Genomic DNA, 23459 nt, shown 5'->3' on the forward strand with positions numbered 1-23459 from the left:
AAGAGGTATTATTCTATTTAGTCCAATGTCAAATATTGTCAATTTGGGAAAAATACATATTTTTTGCTAATAGGTTAACCATGTAAAGAAAAATCAATGAATTCACTTAATGGAAATTCAAGATTAGCAATTTACCATTTTTAACCGTGCCAGCTAAACTAGCAAGCTGCCAACCATATTTTGAAAGTTTGCCTGCTCTGTTGGACATGCAAGTAAAAAAGTACGCCAACTTGCTCCTATGTGTGTCACTTAATAAAATCTACGAGCACGTTTTTTGTCAAAAGCTAGTATGCTATTTCAAACATCATTTTTATAGACTATTTTTAGATATTAATACATCCTTGATCTTTAACAGGTTTACCAAAATTATATTGACTACCTGACCGCTGATCATGAGGTCTCAGGCTTGATTCTTGTTTTGGGCAAATTGCTATTGGTTTTTCGAATGATCTTAATGGAGTCTTTTGGAGTTTGGTTATATGCCTGGTGTATGGCCATAGTCTCGCCCTCTACGTGGGTGTATTTCGTGACCCTCTGTCCAAATCTTCGGATATAACAGGTGTGAGGTAATGTTTGTATTTCACTTGTCAAATTGGTCAAAACAGTAGGTTTTGACCAATTTGATTCTTTGCCATCAGTCGATTGACAGAAAAAAGACTTTATTGCGAATACAATATTTTCCAAACAAAAATCATGCAAGATTTTCATAAACCAAAACAACAAAGTATTTAGTCAAAACAAAACATAATAATATATCTACTATTTAAAGACTGTTTTTGAAAATTTAGCTCAGTAATTAATTAACGTGTTGCGGAGTTTAACCTAACTTTTTTAAGCAAAAAAAAACTAAAGAAATAAGCAATTATCCCGCTAAGACATTAATTGTAAACCTTCCATACAATAATCTATAGCAACTAAAGCTCATTACTTCAGTAGAAATCAAACGAAAGGATTTAAACGTCTTAACAATTATCTCGCTAGCTTTACTGCTATAAAACATTTTACCTGCTTATATCCGACCTAGTTCTAACCCAGCCCGTCTTAGCAGCAGTGGTTTAAGCCAAATATTATATACAATAAAAGAATATATACACAAAAAAGAAAATTCCAGTTTTTACGTGAAATAAAACCAGTTGTTAGTTGAGTGATAAAATGGAATCGTTACCAAAACATCACCTGTTGGAACTCCCTTCCAGTGCGTTACAAGATGTAAGGAAAATCCATAATCTGGATAAACCGGGAAGAATTGAAGAAGCTGTAGATATTCTGCAAGCGTGGTTGCAGAAACAAGATCATATTTTGAAGAAAGATTTTTGTAAGTTTTTAAAATCATTTTTCTTAATTTTTTATTGTTATTATTTTAGTGTATTTTTATGAAAAAGAAACCAAGGTGTGTATCTAACCTGCTTCGTAAAAAAGTTAAGTTGTTCCTTCATGAGCTTTCTTTATTTAATTTTGACACGGAGTAGTAGGCAGGAACGGATAAGCATGCCTTATTTTACTGTACCATAGTTCGATCGACATTAACATAATTGTAACAAGAAACAAACTACAAATCACCTAGTAATGATTTTTAGTTCAGCGTTCTCGTTGATTATATTTTTTTTTTATCTAGCCTATTTCTGTGTCCCACTGCTGAGCAAAGGCCTCTCCCCTAGACTTCCAGTCCCCTCGGTCGCTTGCTGCTTCCGGCCATTTTTTTATAGTTTGACACTTTGCTTTGTTCTTGATTATAATAAGGCTACAAATTATCAGAAAAAAAATTGTCGCTGCCAAAAAAGAGGGCCCTACATTATTATTATTTTACAATATACCTCAAATATTTGTTTTAAGTGTGGGTTCTATTAATCGTTGGAATTAATACCTTCTAACCCTTTTACACCTGCTTTGAATAAACCACTAACCATACGATAAATAAAATTAAAGTAAATAAATTATAGGTTACTTTGATATAGTCTTTGTAACAAACTGTAATCTTTGGAAATATTTTGAAAATGAATTAAATTATGTTTTCATAGAATTTTTCAAGACTATAACGTATCTATAAGAATCAATTTTGTTATTTTCACATGTTATCTGTTCGAAATTACAAACTTGTAATTTTTTTTCCAGTAATGTTTATAAGTACGTTTATTTTTCTTTGTCACATAATTGGTATCCCTTTTTTGTAACAATAATTTTGTGTGTTGTATAAGATGTGCTGATTTTATCAATCAGCACATTAATGGTTATATAGTATTTTAACCCTAAATACGTAGTAGAGACCTGGTACACAAAATAATTAACAACAAATTGTGACGTTGTAACAAAATACAGGTAATGTAATAAACAAAATGTAATAAAAAATGGGCAAAAACGTTGCAAACGATGCGACGATACCTGATGAACAAAAGTATATTTCAATGTCGTCAAAAACCTCGGATAAAAAGAGGGTTTGTAACATTAAGTTGTTTTTCAAATTTAAGACTTTAGTACCTGCTATTTAATGACTTTTGAATAAATGAACATTGATTAATGAAAAATACGTATTACATAGAAATGAATGGACAAAAGGTCACCTTAAAAAAGACATACTTAGACATATCGGTAATGTTCTTCAAAAAGGTCAGGTGTATAGTACTCGTCACCGGCGGTCATAATATATGACACGATGTATGGATGAAAATGAATAAAAATAAGTTTTAGTGTAGAGTGGGCAAAAAGCTCATTCGCTTTTCCGTCTAATAAGTATCTGTATCATGAACAATTTTAGGCGTCAGTATTTAAAGCAAACTTATTACGAATACTATTTTAATTTTAAAGAAAAGACATTATTTTTCAGCACAGAGTCGCGAACCCACGACCCCTCGATACGGTAGTAGTGACGTGGCGAAGTGGCGACCAAATAAACCACTTTTTAATTTTTAAATCTACATAATTGTTAGGTAAATATTATTAAGACGTGAGTTCTTGTACGGTGTGTTTGTATGCATGTAAAAAATTAAATATATTATGCTATGCTAAAGCAATGTTAAGTGTATAAGGAAAACTGCCAGGAAACAATTTTTACCTATTTACTAAATGATACAAAACAATCTTCACGATCATTACGTGTTTGTATGTTTGTGCTGTATCTTATAAACTGCACACCAACTTTTGACACGATTTTCACTTCCTATAGAAATTTGTTCAGGAACATTTGAATGTGTAGGCTTTACAAATCATTGTTTTTTGACTGAAATAAAACTGGTTGTATATATTAATATGTACTCTTTAAAAAGTTATAATAATTTGCATGGTTACTTTAACTGGGTTACAAGGACAAACCATATAAACACAAATACACAATTTGAGAAGATTTTAATACAACTCTGACTACATCATATTATGTAATAGCAGAAAGAAATATGTACGATGATACTACGATGCTGGATTTTATTGCAAATAATTGACAATTATATTTATCGAGCTGTAATTATTGTCATAATTATAATCATAATATTAATAACTGTATAATTATATTTTACGTTCCTAAGTAATTACAGGTTAGAAAAAAAAGAAATAATAGCAATTACAGTCCGACAATTTAGCTAGTATAACAGGTATACAAAATTCTGAATTTTGACCATCAGTGACCCGCGAGCTTGACTAGCTGACGGTGGCTTGCTTGATAGTGCTATATTATTTCGAAAAAGTACTTAATTATTAGTTATACACTAAATAAATCGTGTAAACTAAGATTCTCTTCTAAGTCGGACTATAGTACTAGCATTAAATAACATAACTGACCTTTGTCAACAATGATGTAATACTATGCGTGTGCAAGCCGCTGTTTTCTTCCGTGTGGACTTTAGTTTTCCTATTTTCACAATGTTTTTTTATTGCTGCTTCACTCCAATTAGTCATAGCGTGATTCTATAAAACTTTTCTCGATAAATTGACTTTTAACACAAAAATAATAATTGATTCGAGCCAGTAGTTTTTGAGATTAAGAGATATTGGTATCGAGACTGATGGAGTAATTTTGGGGGAGACATTTGTCCAAAAACATTTGTTCACAACCTCTGCACTAAGGATTACTTTTGTGTCACGAAGACTTTTACAAACATACAAACAACGGACACAAAGCACAACCAATCGACCCGTGTGGGAATCGAACCCAAGACCTACCGCCGCAATGGCGTTCTGGCGTGGCGACCGCCTCAACCATTGCGCCATGGAGGCCGTCAAAAATAGGAACAGGATAGGTTGAAAAAAGGTTCCTAAGATTAGCGCGTTCAAGCAAACAAACTTTTGCAACTGCTCTTGTACCCACTTGCCTTGCCCTGTGTTAAATTTTGTCACCAACCATATTCAACATGATAATTATATTATATTTCTTTCTTTTACAGCTCGAGAGTACTTGGAAAGGTCCCTACTAGCCAGTAAGGGATCAGTAGAGAAGGCTAAGAAACAGATAGACAGACTATGTACCATGAAGACGCTGCTGCCCCAGTTCTTTGAAAAGAGCAACGTTCGGAAGGAATTGAAAGATGTAATTGATATTGCGTAAGTAATTTCATTATGCATTCTCTTAGATAACATAACAATAGGATAAGTCAAAGTGAGATCTAGGTTTCCTACATTCGTTACCATCAAGTAGATATTGATTTAAAGTACCTATTACCCCAAATAAAAAGTAGTTCTTGCAGAATACGCTAGGAGCGCTGATCACTATTTTACTCATAATTTGTCGAATGACACCTCCCATGACAATAGTACACATAGTATGATAAAAGTTTTATTTGAGAACCTAAAGTCTCCCTTGATGGCAAAAAAAAAGTGATTACTGTCTAAGGTTCGATGCCCGGGCCAAAAATATTCCCTAATCTTTAATTTGATACAGTATGATGTACCATTTTATACTATCGATAGGGTCCAATATCCTAACTATAATCACTAAATTTAAAAACTTATTATATATTTTTTACAGATGGCCAGTATTAATGCCGACAGTGACTGATGATTACTACAGGATAATGGTGATTAAAATCAACGATAAAAAGTTCACGGAAAAAAGTTATTTGGAATTTTTCCAATATAATATTAATGTGAGTTATTATCCTGTTTTAAAACGTGATTTTTCTCTCGAGGGTTATTTCAAGTATGTAATAATAGTAATATAACGGGTATAGCAGTTTTCTATATCTTTTTTCTATCTTTTTTACTGGCCAATAATTTAGGCGGAAAGATGTTTGTTACGCAAGTACTAGCGTTTGTTGTTGTGAATTTAGTATAAACTAAAACTAATAAAGCAGCAGCCTACCGAATATTAAGAATAGTAATTTTAGTAACACGATGATGGCAACAAATTCTATATAATTGAATGTCGAAAGACAAACGCTAAATCATTCAAGATCTTTTTTAAATAGCATTAGTAGTCCCAAAAGGAGTCGTTCCCGTTTTGTTAGTCTTTTTTGTCCACCCCTATCAGGCTAATTTGTAAGGGAAGTGTATGAGCGTGGTACCAACCTGTGTGGCATCTTTTTGTCTCTGCCTGCTTTTATGGTGGTATATGGAAAAAGGTGTGGTTTTACGTATGTATCTATGAATTTTATTAAGCACTAACATTTATACGAGTATTATTATCACCAAATATTACTTTTCAGATCTGCGAATACGTGAAAGCTCGTGACTACGTGAACGGTTTTCTGATCGTGTACGATTTTCGTGACACCAGTATGTTGGAGATACTTACAAAACTTAACCCGATACTTATGCAACAATACATGACTATATTAGTTGTAAGTAACAACGTTATTTTTACTCAACTTCATTCCTACCAAATAAAAACGTGGGATAAACAAAATGCACGAAAAATATGAAAAATTACCAAAATCCTGAAACCAATTAAATAGATAATAGAAATATTCGTATTGTATTTATTTAGTACTAGCTGACCCGCGCAACTTCGCTTGCGTCACGTAAGAGAGAACGGGCATAATTTTCCTCGTTTTTGTAACATTTTTCGTTACCACTCCGCCTCTAATGGTGGTAGCGTGATGATATATAGCCTATAGCCTTCCCCGGGCTAAATGGGCTATCTAACAGTGAAAGAATTTTTCAAATCGGACCAGTAGTTCCTGAGATTAGCGCGTTTAAACAAACAAACAAATAAACAAACTCTTCAGCTTTATAATATTAGTATAGATGAGGTAAACATTGGTTGAGTCCTTCAAGAAACAGCTCTTGAGAAAGTGTCTAACTCACCCACGTTTTGCTTCGTGCATTCAAAACTAAACCTCCCTAACCAAATGCACTCTGTAGCAGCAACGCCGTATTCACTCTCTATTTGACTTATCAAACATTATTTAATTTCAACAACACACAACAATTTCATCTGTTTTCTATACAAACTTGCTCATGGTTCTCATATTTTTGTTGCAGGAAGGTTTCGGAGCCCGATTAAAAGGAGTCCACGTGCTATCAGAATCAACAGCCGTGGAACTGCTATTGAAGATGATGAAACAATTCGTTGGAGCTAAGATAGCTAAAAGACTGTACGTCCACAAGACTTTAGAAGACTTACACATGTTCGTACCAAAAGATAAACTGCCCAAGGAATACGGAGGAAATGGCAGATCTATTGATAAAATTATTGGTAATATTTTTCACATACTACTATTTTCCACATCGCAGAGCACGTAACGCCAACGGTCCTGCGCCTAACTTTCTGGTCTGGTCGCAGCGATTTATCTGTCCCATTGGGCTATTAGAGCATCTGCATGGCCACCTAAGCCGAATATCGGCCAAGGATCAATATTTTTAATGCCCTTTTTCTGTGCACTGCAATCTATAGACATCAACTAACTCTACCTATAAATCCCTGTTTTGTTTTATGTCCTGTCGTAATTAGCCTGCGTATTACCAGATCGTTGCACCAATTATGCCTTCACTGGCTTTCACAGCGATATCCTAGATATAGTTTCCAGCTTTTAGCTACCTTTCACCAAATGTCGTCCGATAAAAAGGAGCTCTGTAAAATTCTTATTGAAGCTGGTATATTTCTATGAATTCTTTCGAACTAGCAATATCGATTAAAGCAGTCACGGTGATTTAAGTTTTGCTATAAAGATTTAAGAAGGTGCTTCTATTTGGTGAACTCAAAAACTCTTTAATGTATTTTCATGACATTTTCTGCATCAAGTAGTATACGGTATGTTTAAAAAAAAAGAATTTAAGAACCCTTCTTCTTTGCGTGAATGAACAATAGAATATAGTAATCTGGTGATAGTAGTTCAGTATGTATTACGAAAAATAAAACACCTTCCCATAATCAGTGTTCAATTAGCATTTAGTAAACTGAAATTTTTTTTTCAGCTGACTGGGCTGACGAACTAAGCACGCCAGAACACGAGGAATACATGAAAATGATGAGCAAGGCAGGAACAGATGAATCACGGAGATGTTCCGACCAGTTCAACGAAACTTACATGGGGATGCCCGGGTCTTTTAGAAATTTAAGTGTAGATTAATTGTGCGAGATGTTTAGCCTAAATAATAATACAATATGCACGTAGGTAAAAGTAAAGAAGTTAATCTTACAAACATGTTTAAATTATTAAAAAGCTTATGTACTTAAAATTTATGTACTGTCGAATGTTAGTAAATAAATATAATAGTAAAAATCTCGTGACATTTTCTCAAATTATAAATTGCGATGGAATTCCAAAAATTAGTTTTGCCCACTATTTTAATAACATTGGTGTGTAATTTCAAAGGGGCGTATCTCACGTAACAAAGATCTAAGATAATATGTACCCTTTTTAGAATGATGTTTCAGTAAATAGGGATATAATAAGAGCGCCTACTAATTTGTTGCGGTTTCTTAATTGTAATTTTAGACAATTTACTAACATCAATAAAATATTAATAATTAAATAAAGTGATTCCAAAGGCAACATTTGTTTTTATTTTCTTAGGTCTACTAACTGAACATTGTGGTCTAACATCAGCGTAGATTCATTAAACCTTAAACTGCCTCTGTTGGGTCGAAGTCTTCTCCCGGAACAAGGAAAGGAAACCTTGAATCTTGGGAATAATAGGTAATAGGTACAGTGACTCGATAACCTTACAGGTGATAATAAATTAGAAGAACAATTGACCATTGAAAGCTTTGAAAAAAATGCTTTCTCATTGATCGTACTCATTAGATATCAAATTATACTAAGACAATGAATACAGGAAATTTACTGGCTAAAGATGCAGTGTAATTAATTATGTGATAATTGCTGTTTATTGCTAAATCGGTGGCCAAGTTGTTATGTTTAACTATTGAGAAATTTGAAGACAATGGCGAATTGGAAAATTCCTCCTTCGATTAAAGTTTTTTTCTTTCACAGCCTGTTTTAATGTTCTATTGATTGGTCAACGCCTTCGCCTTTGCTTTCCAGGAAGCAGTTATTTTGAAAATGTATGTAATTATAAAATAAAAACATTAACATTGTTCAGCGAAGGTCTTTCTTCCGGGGTAAGACCTTGAATCCACACGTGCCAAATTCGTATTGGATCCCTCAAATAGTATTTTATAGAACTCGAATCTTTGCGAGAAATTGAGTGCTCAAACCACAGTCGCATTACTTTAATTTATTTAATTTAGCTTATTAATTTAATTTTAAAAGAAAAAATACATTGTCCACTGCCGTTTTTCCTAAACAAATAAAACACTTCTAATGCATATAAAAACAAAAAATACGTGGGAAATGGGAATTTACAAAAAGTATCAATGACGTAAAAGTTGGCAACCGACAATCTATTCGAAAACTTCATATTACAAATATGAAAGTCTGTCTGTATGTTCGTTATGGTTTTCAGGTTAAACCAGTGCACCTAATATAAACATATACCTACCTAAAATGTGGAAATAGCTGAAGACTCAGAATTGAATTACTGATTATAAAAAGAAATCTCTGTTCGTTGTAAATGGGGATGAAATTTGTATTTGAAAAGCTATTTTTGTCAAATAAGTGCTGTACGAGTTAAGAGCCGCGCAGGGCAGCTGATAAAATGACTTGTAGTCAAAATAAACGGTTAAATACGGCACGTGCACAAGCAAGTCAATGAAACAAGTTTAAAGCACACGTGTAAATCGTGGTCTTTCTAAAAACTTACATACTCGCTATAAGCAGCGGTTTTGCTCGCATTTTTGACAATTTATCTATTGCTGAAGGTTGTAATTCTGTTGTGTTGTTAGATTGCTTACAGCTTTCTTGATTCAAGGGCTATCACACACACAAAATATTTTGTTTTGATATATATGATTGAGATAAATACGTTGAAAGAAATAAACAAAAAATATTTTTGTTGAAAGCCTGTGTCTCATCTACTTCTTCTACACACTAAATATTTTTGTTTTGATGTATTTGATAGAGATAAGTACGTTGAAATAAGTAAACAAAAAATATTATTCTTGCAAATACAAACTTGTGTCTGATCTCCTTCTTCTTCCGTGCGTAGTTTATCTTCTCAACAACACTTATCGAAATCAGAGCAGCTATTTTGGTGTTGTATGCATGACAAACAAACAAAAACACAATTAACTTTATAATATGAATATGGTATGGATACATTATCCTCATGAGATACCTAAATAACCTGTTGTATAAATATTGTTTTCTCATAGACTCAAGGACACAGTTTAAATTTTGATCACAATTTTCAAAATGCTCATCTACCAACAGTCTTCTGATCAAGACAGTCGTATTCAATGGATAACCCATCTGATCAATTACTGCATTTGCCTGCAAATGTTGTTCAGGAAGTTAGAAAGATTTACAGTTTGGATAAAAATGGGAGAATTGAGGATGCTTTGACGATTATAGAAGAATGGATACAGAAACAGGATCATATTTTGAAAAAAGATTTTGGTATGTGACTCTTTTACTTTTGTAATTAGACGGGTTATTTGTCTTTCAGTGATCATTTTTTTAGAAATAATGTTGCTGTTACTTAGGTGATAATATTTAAAATACTACTAATACATTAAAATTTTATTCATGGTTCAATATTTATTAATATTTAAATTATTGTTGATTAGTTTTGCATACATACATAATACTATTATTGCTGCAGTTAAACGCAGAGGTGTATTCAATACAGCCAAATTTCACCATTAACAATGTTAGATCCATGTAATAAGAAGGCATTATCGATAGGGTACGGTGTCAAAGACCCTACTATTGAGAATAATCTAATTTAAATGAGAAAATGCCAATAACACGTCGCCAGGCCTTCAAATCTAACCCAAACTCTGCTGATCAGCAGTCATAACACTATTTTCCAAACCGGAGATGCAATCAAAGTAGTCAAAATTATTTTTGCAGATAGAGATTATTTGGAAAAAGCTCTGATAGGATGCAAGGGTTCCGTGGAGAAAACGAAGAAACAGATAGACAGACTTTGTACTATGAAGACGCTGTTACCACATTTCTTCACAAAAACTAACATAAGATCTGAATTGAATTACATTACAGATTTAGCGTGAGTACATTTAAAAAATAATGTATACTTTTGTTTTATTCTAGAAATTTGGTTACTTCTAATTTTAATTCTAATATTTATTTTTCAGATTACTAGTCCCGTTGCCGACTCTTACAAAAGATTACTACAGAATCATATTCATGAAAATGAATTCCAAACAATTAACAGAGAAAACCTTCATGGATTATTATCAATACAATATTATTGTAAGTACATTTAAAACTAACTTTTGCTATCAACTCATCGTCCCAGTAAAATTTATCGCCAATTTATCGCAATAATGAATGATATACTTTAAGATTTTTTTAACAGTAGTCAGCAGTTTTTGAGTTTTGACTTGCTCTAACGGCTGACAATTTAACTACATATTATATTAATTAAATGACTTATAAGGTACTCGGTTTTTGCGGTTTAGGTATACAAACCTATGCCTTTTCTGGGGATCTAAACTATCTTTGTGGAAAATTTCACCTGAATCGGCCAAATGGTTTAGGCGTGAGGAAACAGACAGGCAGACAGAGCTATTATCAAATTCATAATTTTTAATATTGATGATAATGATAATATAATATATAAGAAGAGATTATTAACATTTTTCCTCTTTCCAGCTTTGTGAATATTTAAAAGCACACGACTATGTCAACGGATTCATCTTTATAAACGATTATGAGGACACCAGTATAATGGATTTGATGACAAAAATTAACTCAGTTGAATTGCAACAGTTTCTTACTTTACTGATTGTAAGTATTTTTGTAGAAAATATAATTATAATTAAACTATGAAAAAACAACGTGAATAAATCTTGCATGCCTAAGAGTTCTTTAACACAGTTCTCGAAGGAATGCAGGGTCTCCTACTTGAGAAGTATTAAGGACTTTAACTTCTTCGTCATTCCGGGAGGTCACCAATACCTATCATAATAATAATTATATGGCCAGTATATCGGTTAAAAATTATAATGTATGTATTAGTTGTATAAAAAACAGATAAACGAAAAATTTTGTTTGTTTACGACATTTCGTTTCATAGAATATGCGTAGGCTTGCAGCTACTTAACATATTTAAACCAGTTTTTCAACTTAAATCTTGTTTTTTAATATACTTTGTATACACGTGCTATAAATTCCAAATTAATTCTCAAAATTTAAGTTTCTTATTCTTTGGTGACAGTGACCTATGTGTTTATTATACATTTATTATTTCCTATGAATTTAATATATTATGTTGTTAGTCATCCGATGAGCTTGAGATAGATTAAGATTGATTCTCAAATCACATAATTTAGCAAATTTTTGTGTCTGCTAAATTGTGTCTTGCTATATCGCGTACCTAGCAGCACCGACTGTTATGTCACGAAGCTGATTGTACGACAAATTTATTTACTAAAAGCTGCAGCAGATAAATAAAATATTTTAAAATAATTTGTTTTTGTTCCACTGCTGGGCTTGGTCTTCCTGAGAGAAGGATTAGAACTTGGGTCCACCGCGTTAGCAAAATGCTGGTTGGGATCTATGCATGCCCTGAAAAACTGTGTTAAAGAGAAGAACTTTTAGGCTTGCCCGGTTATATAGGTATTTATAAGTTATTCTCTAATTTTTTCTTACAGGAAGGATTTGGGGCAAGAATAAAAGGCATACATCTACTAACATCATCTAAAGCAATAGACTTGTTTGCGAAGCTGATCAAACAGTTCTTGAGTCCGAAAATAGCTAATAGAATCAACGTACATAAGACTTTGAAAGATTTACACTCAGTAGTACCGAAAGAACTGCTGCCTTCAGAATATGGAGGAACGCAGAAACCTTTGAGCAAATTGGCTGGTTAGTATATTTTTTTTATTGAATGCTATATAATACTTCTGGAGAGATAAATAGAGAGATTGTAAATCCGTGTCGGTATCGCTACGATATCGTCAAGGTGTCGTAGCTACATTGTTTACTAGTAATGAGCTAAGATGTCGATTTCTTCCCGGGTCCGCAGTAATAACCTGGCAATTAGTTTCAAGTGGATGTCGTGATAATATTGTGTTGATATCAGTAGCTCGATCGACAATCGGCATGTAATCGAGAAATGTTCTATGAAATCTGATCAGCGCCTCGAAAGGGCGTCGTTGAAATTTTGACAGTACATTCTAAATGTCAAACTTTCGATACTCGACAGTACCGACTAGAGAATTGGGCTACGGTTTTCCTTGTCAATAATATCAAACGTGAAACAAACCAGTTTATAACAACATGAGTATGCGTGCGATCAGTTTTATTTGATAAAATATAACTGTACTCTCATAGCAGGGTAAATAGAATTACATAAAGAAAATGAGAAAAAAAATGAATATAGAAAAATACAGTGGATTTTTATATAAAGTAAATTAATTAAATATATTTTTCTTTCAGTCGAATGGGCAGATGCATTAAGTACAGATGAACATGTCGCTCACATGAAGATGATGAACAAAGCGTGCACAGATGAGAGGTTGAGACGATCAGCGAAGTTCAATGAAGAATACATGGGCATGCCTGGAGCATTCAGAAATTTAAGTGTGGATTAACAAAATATTGTCATTGTAAGGTCAATTTGGGTAACCTATTATAAAGGTTTATTTTAGTTTTGCAAACTTTTATCAATTGTGTTGGTTTCATATGAAAAAATGATCGAAACTAGTTCAAATTCCCACGTTCAATGTTACCCAAATGATTCAAAGTTACCCAGGTTGACTGTATTCCTGTGAGGCAGAGGCTTTGGGTTAATTCCCGGGTCAGTCAAAGTACTTTTGAGCTTTTGTGATTCATTTTCATTCGTATTTTGGGGTTTATCTGCACGCATTATTTGGCAAAAGGCTCATCTCCTATTACGCAGAACTTTTTGCATAAAAGGCCAAAAGTGATTGTTCCAATTTATACACCTCTTTCAAAATTTTCGGCCTTTTCTACTTAACCCTTTTGAAATTTCTTGAAAGACCTTAATACTGTAATAAATAGTTATTTAGTATTTCTAAGCTTGTCATATTAGATTAAAGAATATTATGTAGTTAATTCTTAGTTGTGATGGTAATAAATATTTTATTTCATATCATATTGGTAATTGTTTTCAAAACGAAACCTTTCTAGATTCATTTTAACGTATAAGATTAGTGTTTCTAAATTCAGACCTCTGTTTTCATTTCCATCGTTTGCAACAATGATGCAAAGTTCTTGGAAACATGTAGGTATGTCATGTAAACAAGATTCTGTTTTTAAAGTAACAATATAACGGTAAGTACTTATACAATAAAGCCTTTAAAACTTTACCGTATAATTATTAAACCTGATTTAAATTTGTTTATTGCGTGTGTACGTAATTTTGATATTGATTCGTATGACCTTGCTCTATGTATTTGTTTTTTTGGTTTCATTCGTCTCAATCGTTCTATGAATCATTTTTAGTGCGTTATGGTAAGTATTTATTATGTTTTAGGCACGTGGATGGTGTCAGAAAAACCAAATTTCGAGCAGTAAAAACTAGTTCGATAACTTTAAATACTGTTTTAGTGATTTGATTTTCGAATTTGTGTTTGTGACTTTTACGAGCGAAAAGAAACAACATTACGTATACGTGTGTATGAATGAAAATAAAAAGAAAATAGGTTTCGTCAATATTTTACATAAAATTGGTACAGAAATTAACTTTTACAATCGAAGGAACAAAACACTGGTCCGACATAGTAAATATTAATAAACTTTAGGAAGCATGTTTATCATAAGATATCCATACACATATTTCTTGAGGACATGCAAGTCTCCAACCTACAGTTGGCCAGCGCGGTGGACTCAAGGCGTTACCCTTTCCCTTGATCGGGAGGAGACACTTGCTCAGCAGTGACACTATCATAGGTTAAAGAAACAGATAATACTTATGCATAGCTAATACAATTATGTACTTAAAATATTGTATACATTTTCAACTATATCCATTACTATATAGCGAAGTTTACCGTAAATGCATTTTAATCTACGCATTTAAACTAGAACCTATCTATTTTGTAAAGGAAAAGCGTTTTTATTAATATTTTTAATACAAATAACCAAAAACGTACGAAAAACAGCGGCTTATATTTCTATGTGTTACCTAAACACCAATAAATATAGGAATATTGTAATATTAATCTACAGTCATATTTCTAAAAGAGCCCGGCATTCCGAGGTACTCTTCGTTGAATTTGTCCGAGCGTCTCAACTTCTCATTGGTGCAGGCTTGTCTCATTGTCTTCATAAATTCGATGTGTTTTTCAGTACTTAGTTCTTCTACCCAGTCATCTGTAAAGAACAAATAAGTTTATATTTTAAGAAGCGTTTTGAGAGAAATTATGTTTGAAACAAACCCACACTTGGCCTGCATAGTAATTATGCATACATGAGCGAAGTGGATATAAATCATTAGGAAAGCTGATGTCCCCAACATACAAATATTATGTCGGGGAAAAAGTACACGGTTCATTAGGTTTCTTTCAGTGAGCTCGTGAGGTACCCAAATATCGAGCTTTTTTGTGTAGAGAAAAGATTTTATTACAAGTTCATACATACTATAATGCGAAAAGACTTTTTCCCCGACATAATATAATAAAAAAACCTTAGCAAAGTAACAAAGAGAAATATAAGAAAAGCTTTACATTTTTTTGATGAAATTACATGTATTTAAATTTTAAAAGTGTCTTTATTTTGACTCATTAATAAAGCACTAATTCTATATGTACTAGTATTTCGATTAATTAGTCGAATACGTACCAATTAATTCCCGGCAGCTCTTTTCTTCGCCTCCATATTCCTTAGGCAGCAGTTCTTTAGGGACCACATCATAGACCGCGTCTAAAGTCCTCTGCACACTCAATCGGCTTGATATCTTCTGACTTACGAACTGTTTTATCATTTTCACAAACAAATCTACCGTCTTTGACTGTGTTAATACGTTTAGTGATTTTATTCTACCTCCGTAGCCTTCCTGTAAGAAACACACATAATGAAATAAATATAAGTAAGTACTTTAAACATATCGGTGGTATTTACTTTCAGATTTTAATCTTCATTCTATATGATGTATTTTCACTGCATTGAAAAAATGCGCATAGCGATTTTTTTATCATCACCCGATAAAAGTAAAGGGTCCATCTTTAACCGATTCGTTGCGACTTGCGTTTTCGTAAATTTCTAGCTGTGGCGGCAAACAAATATTTCGTGACACGCCTGTCGGGCCAACCGCCATAGAAGTTGATGACTCAATTTGAGCGAGTTATATGATATTTAAAAAAGACACGCCGCTCGTGTCATACGCCATACATAAAAGAATTGAATGGCACGCCTGTCGTGCCATCCGCAACGAATCGGTTAAATTAAGTTAGATTCAAAAATATCTTACTATTTACTTAAGAATTACGAAAGTTTCCCCTCATGTTTATTCCACTAGCCTAGTCCAACCTCATGGTTTGATACTTATACTATTCAATTTTCCTTTAAAAGTACAAAATACTTACAATTACTATAGACACGATCTGTTGTAGTATTGAAGGACTTAATTTGGTGACCACGTCTAAAATATTGACCTCTTGAAAGTCGTGAAGGACTATGAATCCGTTGCAATAGTCGTGTATTTTCAGATACTCACAGAGCTGTGAAATAAAAACGGGGAATAAGTATCAAAAAATTCTCCTGGACAAGGAGTCTTCTCACCAAAGATCCCTTTCATCACCTGAGATTTGATCTCTAATGAGCTAAGTATATTAAGCATTTTGTGGGAAAAAGACCTGAAGTTTTGAAGTTCAAAATATTGTATGAAAGAGACTGAGTTTTATAAACGTATTTTATTTAATAACATATTACTTACAATCACAACATATTGGAAGAATCCGAAATAAATTTCTTCTGTAATAGGCTTGTCGCTTGCTTTGACAAGTATAACTCGGTAAAAGTCTTTTGTTAATTTAGGTAGCGGAAATACCCACCTGAAAAGAAGCAATGCATTACATAAAGTAAAAACGTTGAGACATAATAAGAATACAAACATAATGCTACGCCGAACATGTTATATACGTTGCTGTGGCTGTACAAAAGACAGCCACGTTTTGCTAATGACGGTGTTACTCCTATTTACTAGGTAGCCTATTGCCACTTTACCAAACTCCAGGCAACTATTGAGAAGTATTCTTATAAATTAGAAAAGAGTCGTACTTTTCCGACATTGCTAGTCGTACTTTGCCCGGCCTGGGAATACTCAAACTCGTCACCTCATGATCAGCAGTCGGATTCATGACTGACTGTGCTACAGACGCAGTTTAAGAATATTGGGGTGATTGCAATACCTTTCCAGATTATGGTTAAGTGCAAGTAAATAAAAAAATACAAGATTTATTATGAACCATCAAGACCTAAGATAACATTGAAAACCCATGTCTTTGAATGTAATAAAGACATCAAAAATTTAGTGAGCGTAAAAAATATAAATACATGATCGCATAATATTTGGCTGAGACAAGATGCAATTTATATATTACAGTAATTTTTAATAATTATACCTAATTATTTGATAAAATTGATAAAAACTACACGGTCATGGTAAAAAATTACCTCAACTTTTTATATAATTACAAAAAGTTTATCATTTATATAATTTTTCGTGACTGTACTGTTTACCTTTTGCAAACGAATTAAATTGTTTTGATTTACGAGTGCATTTAAATTTGATTGGCGTATAACTCATAGCGGTTTGCGGTCAATATATGCAGTTAAAAAGGTGTTATTTAATATTATATGGACTTGAATGAAGCAAAGGAAGTTTGTAAGGATTGTATCAAGTTGCGTTCTCTGGTCTCTATCTACTCCTACGGGAAGAAGACGTGATTTTAAGTACGTAAATTGTACATAATATTTCTTGGTATCTTCAAACTGGTTTTTTGTTTTGGTCCCACCTTCTAAAATCAATCTTGCGTTTGGCCCCGTTGATCAATGTGGTTAATCATAAGCTTTTGTTATTGGGTTAGAGAAAAAAAATTGTTGATAAAATTTTGAACCCAGAAAATTTTCAGCTATGTTTAATTCTTTCCTCATAATATTTTAATATAAAATTATTAAAGATAAACAACATATTAATCACTCATTTGATCCCGACGAAAAAACTATGTTAGTGACATCATTGCATTTGTAAACTAAAAAGCGTTTTAGACGTTTTGTAAAGAGTACCTTATTTGAGTGGTAGTACCTCTAGAATACCGTATTTCATCATAATCAGCTCAGTAGTTTAGCAGTGAAAGCATAACAGACAGAAAGATTTTTCGCATTAACTTTATTTGTGATTATCGATCAGGACGAATGTATCAATTGTGAATTACAAAAGTGATCAACCTTGCATAAAATTTCAAAAACTCAAGGATTTTTGTGTTCCATTTCGTTTCCTTGAATTGGATTTTTTTACGAGCTTCCGCAATAAGTAAGGGATTGTTGTTTTTAAGAGCACTTATTAATTGCGTATCAATTCTTAGTGATCATTAAAGAAACTACTTTAGGACTCGATTTCCAGGTTAGGCCGGGTGTATTACTATTAAGTCTCCATGTTTCTGCTGGAAAATTAGTTTAATTAGCAGATCGGAGAAAGTGGTATTTAGCGACACGCTCGGTTTACATGGGACTATTGTATTGATTAGTTAATTAGTTATTAATATTGATGATTGATTGCTTGTTTTTACATCTGCCACATATACCTCGGTAATGTTTATGTAAATAAAATAAATATATGAATTTAACCCACTAATGTCTCATTGCTGGGCAATGGTCTACTCCCGTAATGAAGGAGGGGTTAGGCTTTGAGTTCACCACGCTAGTCAAGGACGTATAACAATGGATAACGGATTGAAGAATGTTTATGAATGTAAAAAATAATATAGTTTTACTTACACGACATCCAGAACATACTTCAGTTCTTGTTTAACATTAGATCTTATGAAGTATTGAGGTAACAGCGTCTTCATAGTGCAAAGTCTGTCAATCATTTTCTTAGATTTCTCCATGGATCCTTTGCTGCAGACAATTGTGGTTTCCAAATAACGCCTGTCTGTGATTGCAATGAAAAAAACATATTGCCATAATACATTTTAAAAAGTAACAAAACAAACTTTTAAAGGAAATTATAATTATCTATGTAATATACCAAAAATACGCTCTCAATATATTTTTCCTACTTTTTACTTAATCAGAGGTACGCTTAAAGTACTACAAACGAATTGAGAACCTTCTTCTTTTTTTTAAACCGATTAAGGAGTGCGCATTTTATTTTTCGAATCTGGGTTTTTTCCTACAGTTTCATAATATTCTAATTTCCGCTTGTTAAAAACCTAGTAAAAGCAGTGGTAACCTTCTTTACCTGCTGTGCTTCATATCAAATGTAATAGGCAAAATATGTTTGAATTTTTGGTTAAGATTTTTGAACATTAACGGCCCTCCGTTCATTGTATATGTTGCAAATATAACGTCATCGGATTATGAGAAACTATTTATTAAGAACCTAATCAATTAAGACTTGAACCATAATAAAGGTAAGTAGAATAACTATTAATCGGTATATAAGCCATTTTTAATAATCTTGTGATCTGTCAAATTTAGAAATAAGTCACTTTTTGTGAAATCGTAATAAATAATAGTTTCTGGAATTCGAAATTTTGCTCGGAATCTTCAACGAAGCAATCAATAGGTAAGCATAAATTTCGATACACTCATTTATATCGTAGCACTACTTACTGCCGTGATTAGGATTCAAACCTAGATACACATCGCAATTAGCATTTTAAATCATCACAAAAAGCTACGTTCTACTTACCGAAATCTTTCTTCAAAATATGTTCTTCTTTCTGTATCCATTCTTCTAGCATGTCGATAGCTTCTTTCATTCGCCCAGGTTTATCCAGATTGTGACACTTTCTAATTTCTATCAAAGCATTTGGTGGTTTTTGCAGCAGTTGGTTATATGGTAACGAATTCATATTTACTTCTTTGAAAACTTATCTTTTTCAATATGTTTTGCTGTTAATATTTATTTTTACTTGTCCCACTAACGTAAATATTTTCAAAATTATATTTTATTCATTAAATTTTAAAGAATACAATATTTTAGTTTGGATTTTAAGATATTAGTCCCACGTCAGTCTGCAAAGACGTCGTAAGCAGAATGCAATTATTTTCCAATTGTATGAGCGTAATTTTTGTCATGTATTTTAATGCCCTTTGCCACAATCACTGCAACATTGAAATTGTCTTACTGAGTAGATTTCTGAACTGTGTAAGTATTAATACTAGCCTTACACATAAACTGCAGCACAAGAGCCAATCGCAATGGTTTTGTTACAACAAATAAAAGTGGTTTATTTTTAAAAGCCGATCTTTTGACAAAACTTGAATTGGATGGTAATTATCTTCGAAGTACATTTTAGGGTTCGGCATTGTTTAAAGTTTCTCTGGCTGTTGCCTTTAAAAAGTTGTCACCTTGGTAAATTAGTAAGTAGTAATATTCTACAATGCGTATTAAAATCAATTTCCTGTTGAGATAGTCGTTTTTGAGAATCATAAACCACTGGTACAAGAAATAATTTCCGGCATATACTTATATTGATTACAAATTGAAACGCAAGTAATAATTCCACCTGCCAACAATAATGTTTTTCTTTATTGTGTAGAAGGCAAATTAATTTAAAAAGGTATAACTTAACAATGATTCTAGCAGTTAACAGTAACACTGGTTAGATTTCAGAGTTTTCAGTTATGCTTAGTTCGTGTGCTATAACGATTCTCAATCTGGGAAGAAGCCCATAGTCAGAAATAGTAATAATTAAAATTTTCGTAAACTCAGAACCCAATTTATTAGTAATCCAAGACACTCTTGGAGATCAATGTAAGCTGACGTCATTAGGCTGTCTGTTTAACTCATCATCAAGATTTCTTTTTGTTTAAAAATTAACAAACTATCAGAAAAAATGGGTGTGAAGTCTTTTTGACGATTTAGGTCGTGTTTGTTATAACATCATCGGTGTGTTGCTAGCTGCAATTAAATTTTGAAAAATAATCTAACCGAGGGGTATCTTGTTATAATCTTGTATAACCCAGGTAATTGGGTTGTGTTGGTCCGATAGCTAGTCGTTCCATGTAAAATACTGGTATTCAGCTGCATCCGGTGAGACTAGAAGCCGACTCCAACATAGTTTAAAGAAAAACCAGATTGATTCTTTGCTGCATGTGTGGGGGCCACCACAAATTGCTGCAGAAGACGTGGGATCGATTTCCATTTAAGGAGCAAGTATTTCGGTGATCCAGATTGGGCATTTTTGGTAGGTACTTTCTCGCTTTTCTCTTGCAGTCTCTTATTTAAAACTCTTTCCTGTTTCTCCATCTTGACACTTATATAATTCCAAATATAAATCTACCCAATGACATATTTCTTGTCGCTATTGGACGGTTGTCCCAGGTTCTGTACATTTCCAATTATTTTCTTTTGGAAAACTTTGTTGTAAATCTGTCACTAACTCATAACAGCATTATTATCAAAAAATTCACGTCAATTTATGCACTTGAAATTTTTTTGGTAAAATGACGTAAAGATAGATTATGTAAAAATATTTTTTGTGCAGTTTTTTGCCGAACAGGGGCGCAATTTATTTTTTTACCTGTTTTTTACACACTTAGATTGTTTTAAAAGTACATAATTGTATTAATTTACTCAATGAATTTGACATCTACTTAAAACGTGCATATTGTGATACCTTTAAAAAAAGTTTTTTATTGTTTATAGGCAAACTTATCACTATCAGACTACTTCAAGGGGGTGAAGCCCTTTTTTATGTACATCGGGTGCAGCTCGCCTCGAGAGCGTGTAAGAACAATTTAGATTTTAAGTTACATTTTCATTTAATAAAGTGCGTTTCTGTGGACTAGCGTAGACCTAGATGCCACTAAGAATCTATCATTTACCTTTCACATTAAGTCTAAAAAAGATATTTTTGTTAAATATCTGTCAGTAGCTGAAATTATTTGCTTAGTATCGCAATAGGCTTGTGGCAATTTTGCGGCGGCACTTTTAAACAGACATGAATGTATTAACAATGTGAATTAGTAACAATAAGTAAATTCAACTTTTAATTAATACCCTGCTGGCTATCTACAACGTCTAACCCCTAAAACAGGTCAGGTCTTTGAACTTAAAGCTGAATAAAAAGTGGAAAATAAAGGTATGTCCAAACTAACCCGCCTAGCCATAATGAAATAGCTATTAGCACGCATCTGCACTGTAGTGTTCATATAGGCGGCTGAATACCTACCTAAATCAGGTGACTTACTCCTGACAGTATTGAATTCTAATGCCGTCGAGGTTTGAGTTAATGTCACATCGTGTAATGTTAAAATGCTAATGTTAAATCACAGAATAGTACCTACATAATTATAGGGTACTGTGGTGTTACAAAAAAATCAACAACTTTTTGAAATTACACCTTCGTCGTGTCCCCAATTCTCGGTATTTTTTTTTTAAAGACAACTCCCTCTCTAAGTATTGCTCTTGTGTCGCAGGGACTTTTACAAACATACAAACAACAGACACAAAGTACATATAACCAGACCCGAAACAACTATTTGTGTTTCGGGTCTGGTGGATCGCACTAATAAATGTTCCGTGTGGGAATCGAACCCACGACCACATGACCACGCAATGGTAGTGGTGTGGCGATCACCTCAGCCACTGCGCTACGGAGGTATAATCGGTAATCGTGCCTTCTGTTAGGCTTTATAGCTGACGAAAATTTCGTTTGAAAAACGCAATTGTGCAGAAGGTTTATAATAAAACTATGTTTATGTTTCCTTGCACTTTTGACCTAATTTTTTTTCAAAGTCAAGTTTTTTGTTCATGTTTATCTTATCTGTTTATTATTTTGCCTTTTTAGAAGTGTACTCGTGATTCAAAAGACAATTTTTAGATATACCTGTTATTGAACGTGGTGGGTTAACATTTTTAAAAAATGATTTCACTTGCATATTTGTGAAAAATAATTGTGATTATAGTGATCTTAATAAATTAAAAACTTTTCTTATATTGAATGAAAATTTCACTTCTTTATGCAATAATCTGCCTATTAGAGAGGATTTTACAAATAGTTCTGCAATTCTTTACTTTGCGACATTTTGATGAACTTATATACAAACCCTCCCTCATTACGGGAGGAGACCCTTGCCCAGCAGTGGGACATATACAAACATATCTGAGATGTTTACAATAAGATGCAAACCTAATTATGAGCTTACCACCTACAACCAACACAGTTTATCATTAAAATATGAAATCAGATTACGAATATTACAAAACGACAACGCAATTATACAAGGAAAAAATACATCTTTTTCTAACATAAACATGATTAATATAATATCTGATATTTATTTAATTCTTGTTTTGACATTATGGTACTAAAATTGACCTTGAGACGCCTCGTGTCTTTCGATGGTAGAAGCTATAGGCGGTTTTTCCTCTTAAGTGTACACACGTGACGAAATTATCTGCACGTTTTGTTCAGCATTCTCATAAACGTTATTCGCTTGACATTGGTCTGGCCTTACATCATCAAAGTTTTATACCTAATAGAAATCTTTCTATTAGGTTAGAAGTAATTGGCGATTAAAAAGAGTGGCCTGGAGTTTCTTGCCAGCACTTCTCATTGGCCCTACCTTCTGAACTGGCGGTAAATTCACTCTCTGTATCATTGACTATCATAAGTGTCAGCATTTGACCTATATGAATAAATGATTTGATTTTGATTTTGATTGATGTAAGAGAAGATATGCATTGTCGATTAATCTTCAATCTTCTGTGCGTTTCTTGTCCTGATTATATTTTTTTAAAGCAATAAAATCAGAATCAGAATTTTTTTATTTTTCATTAAGAATGAAGTTATAAAGCATTAAAGT

At 32.9% G+C, this 23459-nt stretch overlaps 3 protein-coding genes across 5 annotated transcripts; 2 read left to right on the top strand and 1 right to left on the bottom strand.

Annotated features, from left to right (window-relative positions):
• Positions 1–823: 823 nt before the first annotated feature.
• On the top strand, positions 824–7913 carry LOC142981599 (clavesin-2-like). Of its 3 annotated transcripts, none has more exons than XM_076127611.1 (6): positions 824–1315; positions 4371–4527; positions 4952–5069; positions 5628–5762; positions 6406–6619; positions 7339–7913. In XM_076127611.1, exons 1-6 carry the CDS (start codon positions 1153–1155, stop codon positions 7491–7493), a joined length of 942 nt encoding a protein of 313 aa, XP_075983726.1. In that variant the 5' UTR covers positions 824–1152; the 3' UTR covers positions 7494–7913. The 3 variants fall into 3 exon arrangements, with proteins under 3 accessions (XP_075983726.1, XP_075983727.1, XP_075983728.1); XM_076127612.1 differs by lacking the exon at positions 824–1315 and adding an exon at positions 3616–3673; XM_076127613.1 differs by lacking the exon at positions 824–1315 and adding an exon at positions 3739–4237.
• Positions 7914–9705: 1792 nt separating this feature from the next.
• LOC142981847 (uncharacterized) lies at positions 9706–13985 on the top strand. Its single transcript, XM_076127978.1, has 6 exons — positions 9706–9884; positions 10341–10497; positions 10586–10703; positions 11106–11240; positions 12107–12320; positions 12894–13985. The coding sequence occupies exons 1-6, from the start codon at positions 9725–9727 to the stop codon at positions 13046–13048; spliced, it is 939 nt and encodes a 312-aa protein (XP_075984093.1). The 5' UTR covers positions 9706–9724; the 3' UTR covers positions 13049–13985.
• A 209-nt stretch (positions 13986–14194) lies between these two features.
• On the bottom strand, positions 14195–19812 carry LOC142981845 (alpha-tocopherol transfer protein-like). The gene is made up of 6 exons (XM_076127977.1): positions 19336–19812; positions 18417–18573; positions 16354–16471; positions 16004–16138; positions 15261–15474; positions 14195–14792 (listed from the first exon to the last, which is right to left on the bottom strand). Exons 1-6 carry the CDS (start codon positions 19496–19498, stop codon positions 14638–14640), a joined length of 942 nt encoding a protein of 313 aa, XP_075984092.1. The 5' UTR covers positions 19499–19812; the 3' UTR covers positions 14195–14637.
• Positions 19813–23459: the final 3647 nt, after the last annotated feature.

This window comes from Anticarsia gemmatalis, chromosome 20 (genome assembly GCF_050436995.1).
Source record: "Anticarsia gemmatalis isolate Benzon Research Colony breed Stoneville strain chromosome 20, ilAntGemm2 primary, whole genome shotgun sequence".
Lineage (NCBI taxonomy): Eukaryota > Metazoa > Arthropoda > Insecta > Lepidoptera > Erebidae > Anticarsia > Anticarsia gemmatalis.

Coding starts and splice junctions, on each gene's coding strand:
- LOC142981847 (XM_076127978.1), top strand. CDS start 9,725: ATGGATAACCCATCTGATCAATTACTGCATTTGCCTGCAAATGTTGTT. Junction 11,241..12,106: donor AGTTTCTTACTTTACTGATT/GTAAGTATTTTT, acceptor TTTTTCTTACAG/GAAGGATTTGGGGCAAGAAT. Junction 12,321..12,893: donor ACCTTTGAGCAAATTGGCTG/GTTAGTATATTT, acceptor TTTTTCTTTCAG/TCGAATGGGCAGATGCATTA.
- LOC142981845 (XM_076127977.1), bottom strand. CDS start 19,498: ATGAATTCGTTACCATATAACCAACTGCTGCAAAAACCACCAAATGCT. Junction 16,472..18,416: donor AAGTATGTTCTGGATGTCGT/GTAAGTAAAACT, acceptor GCTTCTTTTCAG/GTGGGTATTTCCGCTACCTA. Junction 16,139..16,353: donor TCTTCCAATATGTTGTGATT/GTAAGTAATATG, acceptor TTTATTTCACAG/CTCTGTGAGTATCTGAAAAT.
- LOC142981599 (XM_076127611.1), top strand. CDS start 1,153: ATGGAATCGTTACCAAAACATCACCTGTTGGAACTCCCTTCCAGTGCG. Junction 5,070..5,627: donor TTTTCCAATATAATATTAAT/GTGAGTTATTAT, acceptor ATTACTTTTCAG/ATCTGCGAATACGTGAAAGC. Junction 6,620..7,338: donor ATCTATTGATAAAATTATTG/GTAATATTTTTC, acceptor TTTTTTTTTCAG/CTGACTGGGCTGACGAACTA.